The 20,957-nt window shown below is 43.3% G+C and overlaps 1 protein-coding gene across 1 annotated transcript in view; it reads right to left on the minus strand.

Annotated features, from left to right (window-relative positions):
- The window catches only part of CHD1 (chromodomain helicase DNA binding protein 1), an 83,435-nt gene that overhangs the window by 56,656 nt on the left and 5,822 nt on the right, over window positions 1–20,957 (minus strand). The window contains exons 2-4 of the mRNA XM_015414740.1: window positions 13,468–13,669; window positions 6,237–6,338; window positions 4,207–4,274 (exon numbers count right to left, since the gene is read on the minus strand). Coding sequence (XP_015270226.1) covers window positions 4,207–4,274; window positions 6,237–6,338; window positions 13,468–13,669 — 372 coding nt within the window. The remainder of the gene's footprint in view (window positions 1–4,206; window positions 4,275–6,236; window positions 6,339–13,467; window positions 13,670–20,957) is intronic.

Here is a 20,957-nt window from a genome sequence, read left to right on the forward strand (position 1 = left end):
CGCAAAAAGGAACAATTGGCACTTTCCACGAAGACTCCTTCTATGAGAAAGCGAGGACATTTTGTCATGGCTGAATACCATCTGTCCATCAAGGAAGCAGGATCTAATTCTCCAATTTCCTGTCTCCTCAGTAGGAGTCACCCAAGGGCTTAGTTATAACACCCAAGAGCTCAGAGATAGCTCCCACAGCAGTACCTACATTTGCATTCTTAAATCACTAGTAAACTATTAACATAAAAAACAAACAAAAAACAACCAAGAACTGGAAATGTTAACAGGAAGTATGAAGGAAAAAAAGACAGCCTGAACTATTCTCTCCCCACCCCCATGACAGAGTTTGGCAAGATGTCCTCCTTTCCTCAGCGAAGAAGGAGCCTTCATGGGGAAGGACAACTTGTCATGGAACCTCCAAAAGCAGTCAGATCCCACATAAGTTATAAGAGCATATTCCACCTGGACCAGTTTTTGAAAAAGTGCTGCTGAAGGCTGTGTCAGCTGAGGTAAGGATATTCATCTTATAGTGTCTAAAAATGTTGAAATTGATGACCACATGACTGCCCTACAGATTTCTTCAACAGATGCGTTCTCAACCAGAGCAGCATTGGTGGTTGCACTACAGATGGAATGAGCTGTAATACCTGTAAGCAACTTAAATTTTTGAGCTTGTTATGCATGAATGATACACTGCCTTACAGCCTTACTTACTTCAACTTCTGAAATCTTCTGCCCTTTATTTGATAGACTGACTGAAATGAAGAGGAAATCCATTTTTCAAATAGCCAATGTGGATGTGACATAGATAAGGCTCTGCTTAAGTCTAACAAAGGCAATTCTTTTTCTTACAGATGAACCAGGTGGTCCAAGAGGAGAGCTATCTTCTATAATATTTGCCTCTAGTACGGTCTCAGAAATCACTGGAGTGGGCAAGTGTGGGACATATCCATGGGACACAGCTGATACAAGTGATCATGAGGCGTGGCAAGCTTGGCCAGGTTCATCAGAATTGTGGCTCTGGATCTATTAATAGTTCTGTCATTTGAGAAATATTCAAGGGTTTGTGCTCTGGTAGACAGAACCTGCTCCTGAAAGATTCTATTATGACTCCCGTGTGCTTTATGTGCTGGGAAGGAGTCATATCACTCTTGGTTAAATTCAGAAGAAAACCGTAAAAAGTGACACAGAGAATAGTGGAGATGAGGTCTGCATGAGCTCATGTCAGACTTTGAGACCAGAGCATGGACTCTTCACCAACACTGGTGACTGAGCTGATGGTGAAGGGACTCTTCACCATCCTTGGTGACCTGACTCCCCAACAGGAGTGCATCTCCTTACATCTGATGTTCAAAGAACTCAGTGAAAGGTACTATACTCTACACCCTGGCAATCTGGGGAAGAATTTTTTATTTCTCTTGGGCTTTGGGATCCTTCTTCTATTCCCCAGACTCAGGTGGTTCTGAGAGGTTCAGGGCAACTGTGTGTCCTTGGTAGTCCTACTGATTAAAGAGGCACTTTGGTTGTTTTGGGATAATTGCTTCTTCTCCCTCAAAGAGTTTCCCATCTTCCTTATCAGAAGAATCATCTGAGTCTCCTAAACCCTGGGTGATGAGGGCAAATTCCTTCACTGTAGAGCAATGACAGCATAGGGCAACAGATGACTGTGTTGTCTTACTAATCCAGGGTCTATGTCCTAAGCACTGCCCCTGTTCTAACAAGGAATCCCTACTACCCCACCTAGAAGATCTAGTGGAGGAGACAGAGAGCAATCTAATAGGAAAGCAGGAACATTATCTTGTTTGGTCCCTGCATGTTGGAGAGGAGTCTGCCCACTGCTACAATCATATTTCTGCTATCATGGCCTGTTGCAGCCAGCTAGCCACCTCCAGCAAACAGCTGGTAAACAGTCTGAAGGGGAGGGGATGCTGGGGTTTATCCCCACCATTGCCCTGTTCCTCAGAATGCCTATGTTCCCCAGGTTGCTCCTCTGCAGCCTCTAGTGCTGAACTCGAGTTCCCACGCATCTTGGTCAACACTAAAAGTTTTCCCACCAAAGCTTGCTGCCTCTGTTTCTTCTTGGTCACAGTGGCACCATGCAGCAGCTTGCTTCCCTTGGCATTTCTGGCCCTCCACAGCCACTCTCTGCAGGGCTAGAGCAGCTATTCTACATGGGGGAAAGGTTCTTACTTCCCAATTTGAGGAGGAGCAGGGGGACCCCGTCCCGCTTAGAAAGAAAGCCATCTGAGGCTTCATTGAAATCCTTCTGCCTGTCCATTCCTCAGCTTCAGCCAAGCCACTCCACAGAAAGGGAGAGGGAGGAGAGGCAGGAAAAAAGGAAACAGAAAAGTCAGTAGGAAGAGGAAGGAAGAGAAAAAATGCAGAATATAGATTTGTGGGTAGGGGGTGGTAGGAGCCCCCCTCCCCCAACACCCAGCTCCCATGAAAGCCTGTTCTCCCTGATACGGAACGAAATGAACAGAACTATAGGGTGACTCCTACTGAGGAGACAAACAATTTGAGAATTAGATCCTACCTCCTTTACGGACAGATGAGAATCACTCATGACAAGCCACTCACACACTCAGAGTAAAAAGACGAACAAACTTATTGTAGCATAAACTTTCATATAGTGACGAAAGATTCACTTCAAGGATCTGATGAGTATGCTTAAGCCTATGAAAGTTTATTAATCTTTAAGAAGCCATGAACTCTTATATTATTTTCATCTGCTATATTAACTGACATCAAGAATGCCTTGGCTTCACTTACCAAATAAATGAACCAAACTGATTTCTAGAAACGTTTGTAAACAAATTCACAAATTTACAATGATAATCTCAAAGACTCACTAGTAATTTGCAGATAGAATGGATTTGTGCCCACAGAGTGTGAGTTCTTTGTGCGCCCCTCCAGCTGCAGCCCTAAATGCCCCCCCCCCCAATGCTATTCCTGGTAGACAGGGAATCCCAGTTACTGCATGAAGGGGCCTTAGAGATCTTCAGCAGGTGAGAAGAATGGGCAAAAATTACACACCCCCTTCCATCCAAGGAAGTCCTTCTAAAGATCCAAGTTAATAAGTATTTTCTTTGTTATAAATTTTCCAACTAAGTTTCATTTACAAGTCGAATGACAAAACTCTCCTGTGTAAACCCCATTTTCATAAGGAAGGCGAAGAGCACCACTGTGATTTTCCACAATGCATTCAATTCAGTACAAGTGACAAGGATGCACATACATGCTCACTACACTTGCCCAAGTATATCTTCCTCCCACCTTCAATAAGGGTTATAATTCCCATATCCTTCCAAACCTGGGGACAGGGTGTCATTCTCATAATTGTGCTGTACACTGGGGTGCACTCTGCTTTCATAAAAATCAGAAAGTCTCCAGACTACAGGGATAATTCCCCTCTCCCAGTGCCATGCTTAGGAAGAAGGCTGGAGTTTGTCTATACTATGCTGTACTTTCAATGCACTTTAGAATGGCAATGTGAATGTAGGATTCTACTATATCCATCTAATTTCTACACTTAAGAGGAGAGTCAGGGCTCATCACTATGGTGCTGCACTTTCATAACCACTTGGAACACTCTGAAAGCACAATGTGACTTCGGGGGGGTCCCCTACCCCCAGCTTTGAGCTCAAGCGATCATCTGGGGCTTATTCATCTCAACCTGTGCTTACAAGGAACATGAAAAACTATCAAAGCACAGTCAACAATGAGTAGCCCCCCCCCCTTCTTACCCCCCCCCCCAAGGCTGGTGCAGGAGGAAGCAGGGGGAGTCTCATGCTATGCTTCATAGGCACTTGGAGTACTTCCCTAACTCAGTATGACATCATTTATGAGCCACCTCTTGCAGGAGGCACAGGGTCCATGCAACCAAATATTGGCTGACTACAAAGGCTACTCAAAATCTGTGGAGTCATTAAGACCTGCACAGGAAATTATCTGAATGAACTGTGCTTAGTGCTGGAAAGGGATATTTTCAAGCCATTTACATTCATAAATTTGCTTTATCTGCAAAGATCTTAACTATAGAAAACCTGACAAATCACTAGGTAATGCAGATATTCAAGTAAAAATAAAACACCACTTCAGAAACAAACACAAAGTATTAAAAAAATACAAGGAAAAAATTTTGAACTAGGAATAATACGGTTTGCAAGAAAATGCTAACTATTCTGGTTTTATATTTTTAATTTCATTTCTTACTCTTTATGTTTCTTCCTCTTGACATCATTGGATGAGTCACCTACAGAATCTTCACTACTTGATGAGTCCTGCATTGAAAACCAATATATACAGGATCCATTAAAGATACATTCTATTTCTCAACTGTGTGGTCCCAGTGCAGTACTATTGCTTACTGAAAGATGTTTTAATACAATAATAGAAGATACACAAAATAATCTGATAAAATCTGGAATATATCAATTCTACTTATATCTGTACAACAAAAGGAGATTATGATGCATTTGTGAAATATAACTTACTTCCCCTTGAGAAAGGCATAAAGCTTGGGAAAAATAAGTGAAATAACTTCAACAAACATCCAATATAAAATCCACGGCATTACAGAAGTGAACTGATTTATCAAAAACTGAATGTTTCCCCTTAAAAACACAACCCTAGAAACGTCTAGCAATCTGTAAGAAATATTTTAAATTTGTGCCAACAAGATTGAAGGTTTTCTTCAGTAACAGAATGTATTTTTAACAACTAATTTATACAAATTAGTTCTCATTCAATGCCACATACTATCCTAAATAAGAACAGAATTCTCCCGCCCCCCATTATACTAATTTAACACTCTATAAACTGTGAAGGTATAACAGAGAATTTGTTGGCTTCTTCTGGAGCAACGCCAACAGCTTCTGTTACTGGTATGGTATGAATTCTCCTCATCACTAGTGAGTCACCCGTCTCAAGTAGATGAGCAGCACTGAACTACACCGTGAAGGAAAGCAAACAACAATACAGAGTAGGATTTATGGCGAAGACCCCATAGCTAAATAGAAAAGAAGGATGAAAATCATGTCCCAAGAGACACTTTGCTATCTTAGTGGAACGGACTTGCAGAACTGTTGCATTAATCAAACACATGCAACAAAGAGGTAATGGCTACACTTTCCATGCTTCTTAAAAGCTGTAATTATTTATTAATTTTTATTGACTTTATATTCCACTGAGATTCAAAACAGATTGCAGGCTATAAACAGAGACAGCATAAGACAACCCATAAACAATTCAATAAGATTAGGATTCCAGAATTAGGAAACAATGCGAACAATAAACTATCTATAAATAATATAGAAAGTAGATTACAAGGTAAAGACAATCCATGAAAAGAAGGTTATAACTATAATAACAATCATTGTAGTGGACTTGTAGTGGACTATTGCATTATAAAGGTACCCACCTGGGCTTTTCATTCTACTACACTTCTAATATGTCTTAAATTCAAATTCAAAATGGTAATTAATTGGAGTATCTACTGAATAGGTTGAGATGTGTGTCCCACCTGATGCCCAACAATAACTGGGATGTGGCATTCTGCACTAACATCAAGGAAGACCACTTCTCACTTGCCTTGAAAGCCCCTTGCTGGGGTTGCCATAAGTCAGCTGTGACTTGATGGCACTTTACACATGTATGGAGATATGGAAGTCTGATCTCTCATTTGAATTGATGCCAGTGCTGGGTCCCTCTTCAGCTCCTCTCCAGTGCCCGGAGCTCCAGGCTGGAGGGGCTTTTCTTTTGATGCTGCCTCCTTCCTCTTCTTAGATGCCCCCCCCCCAGGAATCCATCTTTTCTTCTTCCATGCTTTGCTTCTGAACTTCACTAAATTACTTTAAAAAAAAAAAAGGCGTGGAACCTAGGCTGACATGTCCTGCTTGGAGCTGCAGGGCTATCCAAATTGGAGAGGTGGTTTCACTCTCCCCTATGTCAGTTGCACAAAGATTGCATAGCCTTGCCTGGAGCAAGAGGAGGCATGATCTAACCAGCTTGGATGACTCCCCCCACTGAAGGAGAAAAAATAGTACATTAGAATCTCGAGTATACCTGCATATTGACCTATGTGATGTATGTAAAAACTGACTCAGTTCCAAGACCCAAAATTTATTTGGGTACACAGATCACTGATCTGGAGTATAAGTTCAAGAGAAAAAATTAAATCCAATTTTTTTGTTCTTAGAGAAATAAAGGCAGTAAAATTAATGAATTAATTAAGAATTATTCACCTCTTCAGAGCCACTGTTTGAGGATGCTGCTTTTGACTGCTGCTGTTTCCTGAGCATTGCAGATCTTTGAACAGCCAGAATACTTGGGTTTGATTTCCAGAACTGAAGAGAAATTTAAACAAAAAATTTGCTAAATTAACAAGCCATCTGTTACCCCAAATTATAAGAAATGTAATCCATATCTGGCATCTTTCAAGGGCCCTCTTAACCATACTGTGGCATCACTAACAGTGAGCGCTGCATTTTAGCATAACTATTCTAGAGCCTTACTTTTTGTTGTAGGTGATACATAGAGATGTAAAATCTCCAGAAGGTAGACACAGGAATTATACTGTCCACAACAGACATAGGAATTATCATTATTTAATGTAGAATTTTATATAAAATATTTCATACTGCTTAGTTTGAGTAAAACCTTAAGTTGAAAAGGTTTCACTCATTTCAAATGGCAGAAGAAAAAATCATAGGAATTTTCCCCCAAGTTTTCTATTGGAACAATTGAAAAAGTCCTCAGACTTCTGCATACTATATCTTCTGAGTGAGAAGAACACTGCCTTACAAAGCAACTTACTCATTCACAGGAGGCTTTTTGTCAGCCCCCCCCCCTAAATTTCCCAATTTTTCTATCAGAATTTTGTTTAAGTCTCCAAAAAAGGGAAAAAATGTTTTTCTGGAATTTTTTCCCCAAGCCTTCACATCTCTACTGATACACAAGGATTCAAACCACTCCAATTCATAGAAATCTGTGTATGTTTTAAAGTAAAGAAAATTTGATTCCACAGTTAAAACAAAACTATGCCATGTGTTTCTTATATTAATACACCCAGGATATACAGTTACTATTAAAAAGGCATTCTACTACACCAAAAAGGCATTCAAGTTTTTGATAAGGATATGGACATGATTAATTTTGAAAGCTTCTTCCACAAGCTAAAGGGTACTCATGAATTGCTTAATACAAAGAAACTAAATTTTGTTTCTTCCAAAATCATTTTTAAAGTTTTTTTAAAAAGTTAAAAAGAAACACAATGTGTTCATCACAAGTTAATTCATGTAGGTGTACATCCATGGAACCTTCCCAACTTCAATCAGATGTTTTCAAGGCATGTCCCTTCAAACACCCTAAAAAATGACACACTAAATTTAACGTGGTGCATGGCTTAGTAACACCAAGACCACTTTCACAGTAGTGAAATTCCCTGCACTGATGTTTTTAAAACTGCGTGTTATGTGAAACTTTCTACAGTAGCTTTTTCCTCACCAGGCACAGACCTGAAGTGTTCTCCTTCTTACTCCGCATTTTTGGAACCCCCAGTTTTAGCAAATTTCAAAAACACGAGGTAAGAAGGAGAAAATGGAAGATTTATCTCCACTTACCGTGAAGCTTCCTCCTCAGTGGTCCCGAGTGGGGCAGTCCTTTAGACTCCTTACTCCTGGGAATAGCTCCTCCTCTTTGAAGGCAGGGCCAGCAGACTCTTTAGTCACGGCTTGTCCCCTGCAACCCAGTTGTTCTCCAAGCCTCCATTCCCCTTCACTGCAAAGGAAACTGACAACATCGCTCCCAACAGGGAGCTAACTACCCAACAAACATTAAAGAACTCACCCCCCAGGCAGAACCGGCTAGGGCAACCTACCCCCAAGCCCTTGTCTGTACATGGATGAAGCCAAACACCCACCCCCATTGACAAAGGAAGCGGTTCCCCTACACAAAGGGTGGGGAGGACTGCCCCACTCTGGACCACTGAGAAAGCAGCTTCACGGTAAGTGGAGATAAATCTTCCATTCTCCGGTGGTCCAGGAGTGGAACAGTCCTTTAGACTCCTTACTCCTGGGACATGAAAAAGCAGTACCTTCCAGGGTGGGTCCAACCGCTTCCCTATCTAATAGGTGTGCTGCAAGACCCTACGGCCAAAGGCAGCCTCTACCGAAGAGGTCTTGTCTATCCTATAGTGCCTCGTAAACGAGTGTAGTGACCTCCATGTAGCTGCCTTACAGACTGCTTCCATTGATGGGAAAGCCCTATAAGCTGCTGAGATGGTTGCCCCTCCAAGGGAATGGGTTGTTACCCCCTGGGGAGGATCCAGACCTCTAGCCTTATAAGCCAGGTATATACACCCTCTAATCCACCTATTTAGGGAGGATGTAGACACCTTTCTACCTAGTGACGACTTCCTGAACGAAACAAAGAGGGAGTCTGTCATCCTCACGTGTTTTGTCCTATCCAGGTAGAAACTCAGTGCCCTCCTCACATCAAGGCAATGCCATTCCATTTCCTTCTCACTTTGAGGATTTGGGCAAAAGATGGCCAGATCTGTACAGAGGACTACCCTATAATTATGGAAGACACATAGCTCTTTGTCCTCCAAAAGTGCCCATAACTCTGATACCCTCCTTGCAGAGGTAATGCTTACCAGGAAGACCATCTTGAAAGTCAGCTCCTTTAAGGCACATGTTGCCATTGGCTCAAAAGGAGCCTTACACAGCGCCTTAAGGACTATATTGAGGTTCCAGGTCGGAAACCTATGTGCCTGCGGATGATTCAACAGGGTCGTACCCCTTAGGAACCTTTTGATGTGGGGGTGTCTAGCCACTGAATGACCTTTCTTGGCTCCCCTGATGGCTGAAATGGCAGCAACCTGTCTCTTCAGGGTACTTGTGCTAAGCCCTTTCTCCAACTCCTCTTGAAGGAAAAAATAGGATCTTACCAATGGGTGCCCTAAGAGGGTCCAGGTCCCTCCCTGCGCACCAAGAATGGAATACCTGCCATGGGTTGTTAAAAACTCTGTTGGTGGACCCCTTCCTGGCCGCCAATATGGTCTTGACCACCCCCTGTGGGTAGCCTATATCTGACAGCTACTGCTGCTCAACCTCCGGGCTGTAAGCTGTAATGACCCTGGTTGAGGATGAACCGTTGCCCCCTGTGTCAGAAGATCCTCCAGTGGAGGAAGATGCCACGGTTCCCCGCACCGACAATCGCAACAGATCCTGAAACCAGGCCTGTCAAGGCCAATATGGGACCACTAGAATGATTTCTGCGTGTTGATCTATCAGTCTTTGGACCACTCTCTGAATGACTTGAATCGGTGGAAAAACATACAGTAGCACATTTGGCCACTCTAGATGTAGTGCATCTGTGCCTATTGCCAGGGGATTCTCTAATCTTGAGCCAAAGTTTGCTGTTTTACGATTTTTGTTTTATTTTATTTTTTGTGTAGCAAATAGGTCCACTTCTGGTATCCCAAATGTGTGACAGAGTTGAGCAAACACTGTCCTGTTGAGCATCCACTCTAACAGATCTATCTACTGACTGCTCAGCCAGTCTGCCTCTTCGTTCTCCCGACCCGCCGCCACATGTATTGCTTTTATGGACAGTATGTTCCTCTCTGCCCATCTCATCATTCGACTTGCTTCCTCATGTAGCTGTTTGAATCAGGTCCCCTCTTGCCTGTTGCTGTTATATTATCCGTTCAGACTAATACGTGACAGCCTGCTATCTCTCCGTGGAATTTCTCTAGAGCCATTCTGATCGCTCTTAGCTCTAGCAGATTCATGCTGTTGGATCTCTCTGACGGGTTCCAAGTGTCTTGTGCCATTTTCCCCTCCATGTGTGCTCCCCAGCCAAACAGACTTGCATCTGTTGTGATCGCCACTCAAACCGGTTCTCTGAGTGGCATGCCCTCTGAGAAGCGGTGTGGCTCCAGCCACCAAGCTAATTGTTGTTTCACTAACTGCGGAAGGACCACCTGTTTGCTCCTCTTCTGAGATATCGTGTCCTGAAAGGGGAGGAGACAGCGTTGTAGAGGGCGTATGTGGAATCTGGCCCAATGTAACACTTCCTGGCATGACACTTGCATTCCCAAGAGTTGTGCTAAAGTCATGACTTCCACTCTTTGTGAGAGCACGACTTCTTGCGTCAGTTGAATTAGCTTCTGTTGTCTCTCCTGAGACAGAAACACTCTGTCCCTCACCATGTCATCTTAACTCCCAGATGAAGCAGTGATTGAGTAGGGATGAAAGAACTCTTTTTCAGATTGATCACGAACCTGTGCTCCCCGAGTATCTCCAGTGTCTGCACCATCAGATCGTATGATTTGGCCTTGACTAAAATGTCATCTATGGAAGCCGTGAAGTCCCCTTTTTGAAAGGAGGTCAGAATGGATTTCACCGTTTCCATTTTGAACTTTTTGGTAACTACTTGTTTGTTTAGCCATTTGCGGTCTAAAATCGCTCTTACATCCCCATTCTTTTTTGGTACAGTGAAGAAGACAGAGAGGACTGGTTCTATTGCTCCTATATCTACCAGATGTGCAATTCTTGCCATAGGGGGATTGCTTCGAGGGGAAGGAGGGCGATCTGCCATCTCTGAACTTGGGTTGCTATTACTGGTTTTGGTCTCTCTTCTAGCATCTCGAAAGGACTGAATATATCTTCCTGTCTTCCCTTCTCTCTTCTTTGAGGGAAGAACCTTTTTCTTATCCTTATCTTCAATAAGGTACCTTTCCAAACCTTCCCCAAACAGGTTGGTGCCTTTGAATGGAACTGCTGCCACTTTTGCACGTGCTGAAGGATCCACATCCCAACTTCTCAGCCATGTATTGTCTCTCGTTGTGACACTGCAAGCCATGCTTCTGGCCAATTGTTGCACTACATCAAGTGTGGCATCAGTGGCAAAGGCCGTGGCAAGAGCAATCTTCTTTAGCTCATCCTTTAGCTCTTTTGGGATGCCACCATCCACCTTCGCCAGATCAGACGACTGCTACTCTGGCAAATAAGGAACCTGTAATTGAAGCTTGTAGGGCAAATAAGGAACCTGTAATTGAGGCTTGTAGGGCATTAGCAGATGCTTCGAAATCTCACCTCAGAGCTTGCTCTATACGCTTGTCACAGTTCTCCCTTGGCAGACCATCTGCCCCATAGGGAAGACTGAAGAGGATGTCAGACTGTTGACTGGGTCATCCACTACAGGAAGTTTCAGCTTTTTTGAAGCTTCTGGAATCAAGGAATAGAATTTCCCAAATGCCAGGTGAGTGGCCTTAGGTTTAGCTGGATGTTCCCATTCTGCCTTCATATTAAAGAAGGCTGCTGGCAGTGGTACCCCTGTTGTTTTGGTGATGGATTTGGGCATAGTTTTGTCTGATCCTGCAGGGAAACCTGAGTCCTCTTCCTTTTCTTTTGGGGTGTAAGCTCCAACGTCCTAATGACTTTTGGGAGCAGTCTATTGTAGAGTTCCTGGGGGGGAAATCTAGACTGGGCCACAGGAACTACCTCCTTAAAGGATCACCTGAACACACAAAGCTGCCTTATGCTGACTCAGACCTTTGGTCCATCAAAGTCAGTATTGTCTGCTCAGACTGGCAGCTGCTTTCCAGGGCTCAGGCAGAGGTTTTCACATCACCTCGTACCTGATCCTATTAACTGGAGATGCCAGGGACTGAACCTGGGACCTTCTGCATGCCAGGCAGATGATCTACCACTGAGCCACAGCCCCAGTCTTCCTCCTCCTCTGGCAATTGGCCCTCTTTCTTGGGTGAATCAGAGGCTTCGGATGCTGAATCCGAGTCTTGGTCATCTAGCAATGGGCTATGTCCCCTTTGGAATTCTGCATTCTTGTTTCTTTTCTTAGCTGGCAAAGTAGAGTCCCACTCACTATAGTTGGACCTCTTATGGTGTTGAGGAATATGGGGGGTGGCTCTGAGACTCTTGAAACATGGCTTTAAATTTTTTCCTCTTTTCCAGTTTTAACCAAGAAAGAAGGTTGACTTGTAATTCTACCCCAGGGGGGTGTTCTTATGCTTAAGTGACAGGGGAGTTAGGAGACTCAGCCTGATCAAAGGTACAAGTTTCAGTTTCCATTTCTTGAGAAGTGGATGGTCCTTGTTTGGCAGCCATTTTATACTCTCCCTGAAAGTGAAAGTAACAACTGTGTCCCCAAAATGGTTGCTTTCCCCCATTATCTTTTCCTTCCCCAGGTATGTAGCCCTTGGGAGTTCTTTGTCTGTCTTTGCCTTACCGATGGTGGTTTCCCATCCAGGTTCCCCCCTCAGGGCTGGCTCTGTCTAGCTCCCAAGAACTGAAGAGAACAAGCTGGCCTGGGGGGGGGGTAAAGTTATGGTGCGCAGTGGTGTGTTCCCACTGACTGCTCCATTCCTGGCCATCACGGTCCTTTTCCCTCTGCACCAGTCATGGGAAGGTGGGAGGGGGGGAACGGCCTTTAGAAGACGCCCTCCCAGACCTCTTCCCTGCTTACCACTCCGACGATAGCCAGGACTCAGAATCGGCCTCCCACACTGTCCTGCAGGAATCAGAAGCCAATTGTAAACAGCCGACGAGTGCTCACCGCCTCGCTGCGGCATCCCCACCGACATTAGGTACTTTGCCGCTTTTCTCTTGAGCTCCCTATGGGTAGGGAGCAGAGACCTGTCGACCACTCCCCCCTTCTGGACTGGGACACAAGCGGGAGTCCTGTTGGTGCTGCTGTTCCCCGGGGTTCTCCCAGGTCTGTCACCACCTTCCAAACAGAGCCGCTCTTCTCCCGCAGCTGGCAGGATGAAAGGGGGGGGGGGGTTTGAGGACAGAGTAAGCTATAAGCTACCTGTTCCTCTCCCTCTCCTTCTGATTTCTTCTTCTTCGTGTGACTAATGTGCTCTTTCTAGAGCACAGCCTGCAATGACCTGCTTGGAAGGCAGGGCCAGAGAGACTGGGTTCCAGGGGACAAGTCCCTTCCCATTGTGATTAAAGAGTCTGCCGGCCCTGCCTTTGGAGAGGAGGAGCTATTCCCAGGAGTAAGGAATCTAAAGGACTGTCCCACTCCTGGACCACCAGAGAACTTTGGGTCTGTGCCTGGTGAGGAAAAATCTACTGTGGAAAGTTTCTCATAACGTACAGTTTTAAAAACATCAATGTGGAGAATTCCACTACTGCGGAAATGGTCCAAGTATCAATGCCAAGCATTAAATCAAGTTAGTATGTTCAAACCTCATCAGCTCCATTTAGGAATGTTATTCTTTACGGAGCAATATTCTGAATGAAACAGAAACAAACATATGCTGTGGGATACCCCGAGCTAGGAACAGTATTAACTAGTTATGTACTTAGGGTGTTCCTTGTGATACACTCAGGCTCTTCATTATCACATACTAGAAAAGTGTTTTAGAATTTACAGTATTTGAGCAGATACCCACTTTTTAAAATATTCATGTTATAAGGAGTCAGTAATATACAAAAGTTTTACCTCAGCCCCATCAACCTTCGGCGGTTTAGCTTGGACCTTCTTTTCCTTAGAGGTGTCAGACTCAGATTCTGACTGACTGCCGGACTCTGAACCAGAATCCGAATCACTGCTTCCTGACTGGCTACTACTTCCATCGCTGCTGCTTCCAGAGCTGGAACCCGATCCAGAACCTGATGCTGAACCAGAATCATCATCTGACTGGCTGCAATGACAAGTTAAGAGCAAATGTTATTCAACAGGCTGGGAAAAGAGGACAATTAACCCAGATGGCCATTCATCATTTATAAGTCACTTAATGTTAGCTTTGAGGAAATAGAATTTGCCTGCTCACTATTATGTCTAGTTGATCTTCAATTTTTGCAAGAATGCTTACATCTGCAAGTTAGGGATCTTCCCTAAATCACTCAAAATGCAAATCACTGCACTCAGGAGTTATGAACAAGTTTTTTGAAGGTATAGACCAAGTACCTAGTAAATGGGCACCTTAGCAATGTGTGACATATCAAAGAATGTGGTATGTCTCAACTGCTGATGACAGCTATAAAGGGACTCCCCCTTTGTCTCAGAATTATGCTTGACACACTTTAAAAAACAAGTAGCCCAGTTAATTTTAAGCTCTGTTCCAAAGTCTGGACTCGGTTATTCTTTCAAACCATGCAAAATTGTGGTCTGACTCAGCCGGAATGTTCACTGAGGTTCCAATCAAGAGGCCACAAAGCAATGAAAGTGTGAAAGTGACTTGGATAAAGAAAAAAAACAGCACAGGTCCTTCTTGTAGCAAGAGGATTGCACAGTTTCTTGCCTTCTCCAAAGCCCAATGTGAAATGAATGGGGGAAGGGAGCAGTGACACATATAAGAGCTGACTAATAAGTCCAACCAAAAACTGTGGATAGTTTCCAAAGCCAATAGTTTCCAAAGGAACGGCAAGAACATGAAGGTGCATCTGCCCACCTTACCCTATTATGAGAAATCACTAGTTACTTTGCATTTTAAAGAAAGTATTGCATAATATGAAAAGTAGTGGTATTAGACATTTCACCTCAAAAATAAAGATTAAAATATCACACTAAGATCTTTATTTTCTGAAAGTTTTCTCAAAGTTGAGATAATCTAAGTATTAGTGATATAAAGAAATTTAATTCCCTTAACTACCAAACTGATTTAAGTTGTTGTGCCTAAAGAAAAACAGACAGTTGAAACATTCGTTAAGAAACTTTTAATTTCTTAATTAAAACTACTGAGATCATTGAATCAGTAAGTTTTCTGGCACACTCAATTCATAGCAGGTATCTAATACAAGACAAAACATTCTTACCACATGAAGTGTTGTGATAAGAACACAAATGGATATTTTTAAAAGGATGTTTTCCACAGTAACAGGGTGTGGTTGCAATAAAAGCAGTTTCTGCAAGACCATGCAAAAAGAAAGCTTAAGAGCTCATGACTCCAAGACAATCCTGCTCTACTTTCTCTGAATTAACTGAAAATGTTTTACAAGTTCCCAAGTAGCATATTGTATTCTATTTTCTAGAATAAGTCCAAATTAGCTTTACTTCAGATTTATGAGTGCATAAAAAATTTAAAACTGTCTTAAATTTTAGTTGATTAGTCAGCTAAATTGTATAGAAAGATTCCTCTTATAAGATTTTGAGAGCCATCATCTGAAAAAGTACGTTTTTCTGTATTATTGCTTTTATTCATGAGACAATTTAAATTGACTCAAACTAATTTACATTTCTGTAAGTAGATGATGGTTTTTCTTTAGATTATTAAGCATTCCGCCAAGGATCTATCCTTCTACTACTTATAACATCTGCAAAAATCCAAGGCAACTAAAAACTTCTATTCCCCCTCCCCCATTACTTTATAACAAAAACAAAAACCGAACATATAATCCACATAGAACTTACATAGCTAATTAAAAACAAGCCACACAAACGAAGGCAGCCCAAACGTAGCATCCGTACTGTACTAAGCTCGTGAATAAACAAGATACAAATGAGGCTTACTCCCTGAAAAGTTCTTAGAATCACACTGCAAGTGAGTTATGATGTGGTAGAGGTCCTAAATTGCTGCCTGGCCACAGCAATTAACTGGCTAAGTGAACAAACTGAAATAAACCCTGAAGAGTCAGAGGTAATGCCAGTTGGGAAGGAGGACATCTTGAAGGAGGACATTGTTCTCCCCATTTTTGATGGGAGTTCAACTGACCCTTACTAACTCCATTAAAAGCCTTGGGGTCAATATTGGATCCAGTTTTATTACTGGATAAGCAAATTAATGCAGCTGCAAAAAAGGCTTTCTACCAACTTAGCCTAGTGTGCAAAATGGCCCCTTACCTTGATACAGCTGACCTGACCACCTGGATTCATGCCACAATAACATCACAACTAAACCACTATAATGCACTGCACACTGGTCTCCCTTCAAAATCAACTTGGAAACTCCAGCTGGTTCAGAATGCCATGGTTCAGCTATTAATGGAAACTAGAAAGAGCAGGCATATTAATCCAATTCTGCAGATGCTCCACTGCTGCCCATCTGTTACCAGATTCAGTTTAAGGTACTGGCTATCACATTCAAAGTCCTTCATTGCCTTGGCCCCTTATTTGCGGGACCATCTCTCTCCTTGTGCTGCACCATGACAACTTTCCTCAGGTCAGTAGGGGCTTCTACAGGTGCCAACCTGCAAATGGGCAAAATCAACAGCTTCCCACACAAAAGATGTTCTGCCAGACCTAAAGTTGAAGATTGCAATGTTTTTTCACCTAGCCTGGCTCCTTCCTTCCTTCGCCCTCCCATGGGTAAAGGACACTAAATTGTGTGCCTCATGTGTAATCTGTAAATTGTTAAGGTTATTTTAATTCAATAAACTCTTTAAAAATTAACCCGATTACGGGGGAGGGCTATAAGCCAAAATAAATAAATAAATAAGTGCTTTCTTTGTTGTGATTCCCACCTTATGGAATGGTCTGCCCAAGGAGGTCAGGAAAACTCCTACTCTCCCAGCTTTCAGCAAAGTACACAAAACTGAACTATTCAAGAAGGCTTTTCTGCACAGGTATTAGGATTGCACTGTACAAAATGGTTTTACAAACTTGCTTGGATGAATTATTAGCAACTGTAGCCTATACTGCTGTGTATGGCATACTGTAATTTCTGTACTGCTTACTGTGTCACGTGCTATACTTCAGTTCTTTCTAGTGGTTCCAGACTCCTACAATCCTAATTCATTGGTTAGTGAATGTCCCATTCTGTTAATTGTACTGACTCACAATGTGTGATCCACCTTGTGTGAGAAAGGCAGACTACAAATAATGTAAATTAAATAATAAAAATAAAATAAAATGCAGTTAGCTGGCGAAGTAGCATATCTATATATCTAATTCCCAACTTGCCCCCTCCGTGCGGATACTTAAATCAGCACGGAGGGGGCAGGTGGGGGGCTGGGGGAGGTTTGTGTACACGTGGGCCAGTCCCCACGCGTGTACAAAAATAAAAAAAGTTTAAAAAAATTCGGGGGGATGTTAAAATCCCCCCGAAAGTGCAAGAGCGTCTCCTGCGCGTGCCGCCTCGGGGAGATCGAGGGGTGGGGGGGTGGAGGAGACGGGGCTCTTCTCCCCCCCCCGCGAGTATCGCGGGTCCCCCTCTTGTCAGATACTAATGTTTTCTAAACAATACAGACTGACATAGGAAAATAGAAGAACAATATTACAGTTAAACTCAGTACACAATAATAAAAAGTCTATATCACCATCCACACAAAAGACTGTCACCCAAAGATAATTTGGCATATATTCTGACAACTTTTAAAAAATACTCTAGAGCAGAAGTGTCGAACTCATTTGTTATGAGGGCCGGATCTGACATAAATGTCACTCTGTTGGGTCAAGCCATGTGTGTCATAAATCGTAATGTTGGGTACTGGAGATATAACTATATAAAAGATAGCAGCTGGTAAGCTCCAAGCTGGTGTATCCTCACTGCAAGGCCCCATGGGCTGAGAGGGGAGTGCAAAGGAAAACTCATATGAGCGGACTGGAGAGCCAGCAGTGCAGCACTGGGCAGATGCTCCCACACTGCTTGACTGCTGAATACGAGATTTTTCCACCATGCTGAAGCCACAATTGGAGTGGCTCCCCCCACTCCCCCCAACAGTCTCCTGTTCCTTCCCTTGTACCAGTTCGTTGCAGGCCGCATAAGAGCCCTGGACGGGACAATTCCGGCCCCCAGGCCTCATGTTTGACACCTCTGCTCTAGACAATTAGGTAACATATTTCACAGCTGAGTCATTGTGCCACAAAGTTTCAGAGTGAAACCAAGACTATCACAAGGATTGTAAAAGTTAAGTTGTGGTTCTGGAATGAGAGTCACGTCTATAGTCAGAGATATTTAGAATGCCATTCTAAGCAGACTTACTCCCTTTTAAACCCACTGATGTCAATGGACTTAGAAGGATAACTCTATTTAGGATGCTACTGATAGTACATTCACAATACACTGCAGTTTGTTTAAATTACAATTTGTTACATAGACCCTGATTAGTCTACAGTATATAAACTGACCTTCATTAATGAGCAAATCCTAGAGTCTACTTCTTGCCTCCTTTCTCATCTCCTAACAGAATCCCCAGATGCTATTTTAAAGTCCCTTGCACCTCCAGGCTGCTGACAAAACAAAGCCTCCCTATTCATATAGCCCATTTACTATTGGTTGGCTACAATAAACGGAAGGGGAAGCGTGAGAGAAGCCTAGGGCAGCCAAGCCTTTTCCTCCTTGCTTTTAGCTAATGATCATCAGTCTCCTTCTCTATCTTCTTCCTATCTCCTTCAATGAATTACTGAATTTTATAACTTGAAAAAAGAACACTTTATTTTATTATCCCCCCCAACCCCCAAGAGAAGCTGAAGCCTCTGAAACATATTCCTGCTTGGTGACTCATCACCGGAACTGTGGGAGCAGAAAGCATAGAAAGGGGAATATCTTCAGAAAACACCAGCTAGAGTAGCAAACTTTTCAGTTGATATGTGCTCCCTTCTCTGTATTAGAGTTTCCAAATTTATTTTGAGCAGGGACTAATGTACAGTGCATTGCAAAAGTCTAGTCTCGATGTCACCATGCCATGGATCCAGGTGGCCACGGAAGGATAGGATAAACAGTTTTAAAATTTGTTAATTGTACACTTACTGGAAAATAATACGGATATCCAGGGGTCGTTTCCTGCCAGAGCGCGGTAAAGCGGCGCTCCAGCAGAAATGAGCCCGGGGTGCCTCCCTGCCATTCCTGGCCTGCCTGCATAGGCGGGCGGGCCAGGGAAGCCCTGCAGAGCCCCCCGCCGCCTTTCCCCTGAGCCTCTCCGCTCTGCAGAGAGACTCGGGGGAAGGGGGGGATTGAAATGCCTGGGTTCCCTGCCTGATATTCTCTAGGGAAGAAGAAGGGGGAGAAGGGGGGGATTTAAATGCCTAGGTTCCCTACCTGATGTTCTCTAGGTGCACCGCAGCTGCGAGGCACCTGAAGAACATCAGGCAGGGGACCTTGGCATGACTGCCTCTCTGCCCTCCCCTCGCCCAGCCAGCCCACCACGGCAGGCTAGTTGGAGAAGGGGAGGGGTGGTAGGCAGACATGCCCCCCCATTTCCCCTGAATCTCTCCAGATTTAAATGCATGGTGTTTTTTTTAATTTTAAATTATAAACAAAAAACTAGTTGGGCAGGCAGCCTCCGGGGCCTGCACAATGGCAGAAGCCCCACCCCCAGCTTCCAGGAGCCCTCAGTTGGGCCAGGACAAGTTGGCTCATTGGGGGGGGGGGGCTGTGGTGTGCAGTTTTGCAGGCAGCCTGGAGAAATGGCTGGAGGAAGGGATGGGGGAAGGGGAAGAAGTAAAATTCATATATAAGAGCTGCTGCAAACAATTCATGATTTTTTTAAAAGCAACTAAAAAGTCCAGTTCTCATCTGAAGGTGGGTCAAAATGGGGGGGGGGGGAGAGCTTTAAAATACAATTCATAAGAGTTGCTGCAAACAATTCATGATTTTTCTGAAAGCAACCAAAAAGTCCAGTTCTTATTTGAAGGTGGGTCAAAATAGAGGGGGGAGCTTAAAATACACCCAAACAGTGATTAACACATGGAATTCACTGCCACAGGAGGTGGTGGTAGTTACAAGCATGGAGGGCTTGAAGGGAGAATTACATAAACATATGGAGCAGAGGTCCATCAGTGGCTATTAGCCACAAGGTATAGATAGCTCTGGGGCAAGTGATGCTCTGTATTCTTGGTGCTTAGGAGGGGCAACAGTGGGAGGGCTTCGAGTGTCCTGGCCCCACTGCTGGACCTCCTGATGGCACCTGATATTTTTGGATACTGTGTGACAGAGTGTTGGACTACATGGGCTATTAGCCTGATCCAACATTGGCTTCTCTTATGTTCTTATATCCTTCCTTCCTTCTTTCCCATCTCTTTGCCTTCTTTCCCTCATTCTCTCCTTTCTTGCCTTCTGACATACTTCCAGTGATGTCAGGGGGTGTGGCATATGCAAATAAGTTATGCTAATGAGATATGCTAATGAGCTCCTGCACCTCTTTTTCTATGAAATGACCCCTGAGGATATCTATGACCATATATACCATACAAAGATCATGAATGTTTTAAAGTTTTAGAATTTTAAGGTTTTACTGTTTAAGCTTGACTTCTACCTCAATAAAATTAAAAATAATTTTTTTAAAAGAATAGAAAAGAAACCACAATATTAAAAAACCAGTGGGGGGACATTTTAACTTTCCAGGGCATTCAGTTGCTGACCTAAGAGTAGCACTTCTCTGACAAAGGAATTTCAAAGGGAGATTAGAAAAAGAGACTGCTGAATTGCAATTGATCATGACGCTCAAGACAATGCAAACTACTGGACTGAACGGAGACCTAGGTTTCTTCTCTCATTACCAATGCCTGCTATTGTCCTTTGGTGTCTGAAATCACTTCACTCTCCAAGTTATAAAGACAGACGGACTCACATTCCAGCTGTATGTGAAAAAGTGAGCAGTGATTCATGAAAGCTCATTCCTTGCCACAAATTTTGTTAGTCATTAAGGTGCTGCTGTACTCTTGCTCCCTTTCACTAATAAGAAATGCAAGCTGTGCTGTTATGTCTCTCCCCCCCCCCCATCTGTTAGAAATAAAAAGGGAGATCTCTCCAAGTGCCATGGGATGGTCTCTTTCTCTCATACCTGGAATAAAAACGTTTTGGGGTCTTAAAGAAAGGACCCCCCCATACCAGGAATAAAAACATTTGGGGTCTTAAACAAAGGACTCTCCCCACATACCTGGAATAAAAACATTTTGGGATATTAAACAAAGGACTTTCTCTTTTTCTAGGGTGCTCCCTCTGGCTCCTTCCCTCCCTCTGAAGAAAAAGTGTGCTTCTATCTGGAATAAAACATTGCTGGTCTTCTTAAAGTCACATGAGACGCCATTTACTCCCCTCTCTTTGGCTCTTT

This window comes from Gekko japonicus, unplaced genomic scaffold (genome assembly GCF_001447785.1).
Source record: "Gekko japonicus isolate JY-2015 unplaced genomic scaffold, Gekko_japonicus_V1.1 scaffold1625, whole genome shotgun sequence".
NCBI lineage: Eukaryota > Metazoa > Chordata > Lepidosauria > Squamata > Gekkonidae > Gekko > Gekko japonicus.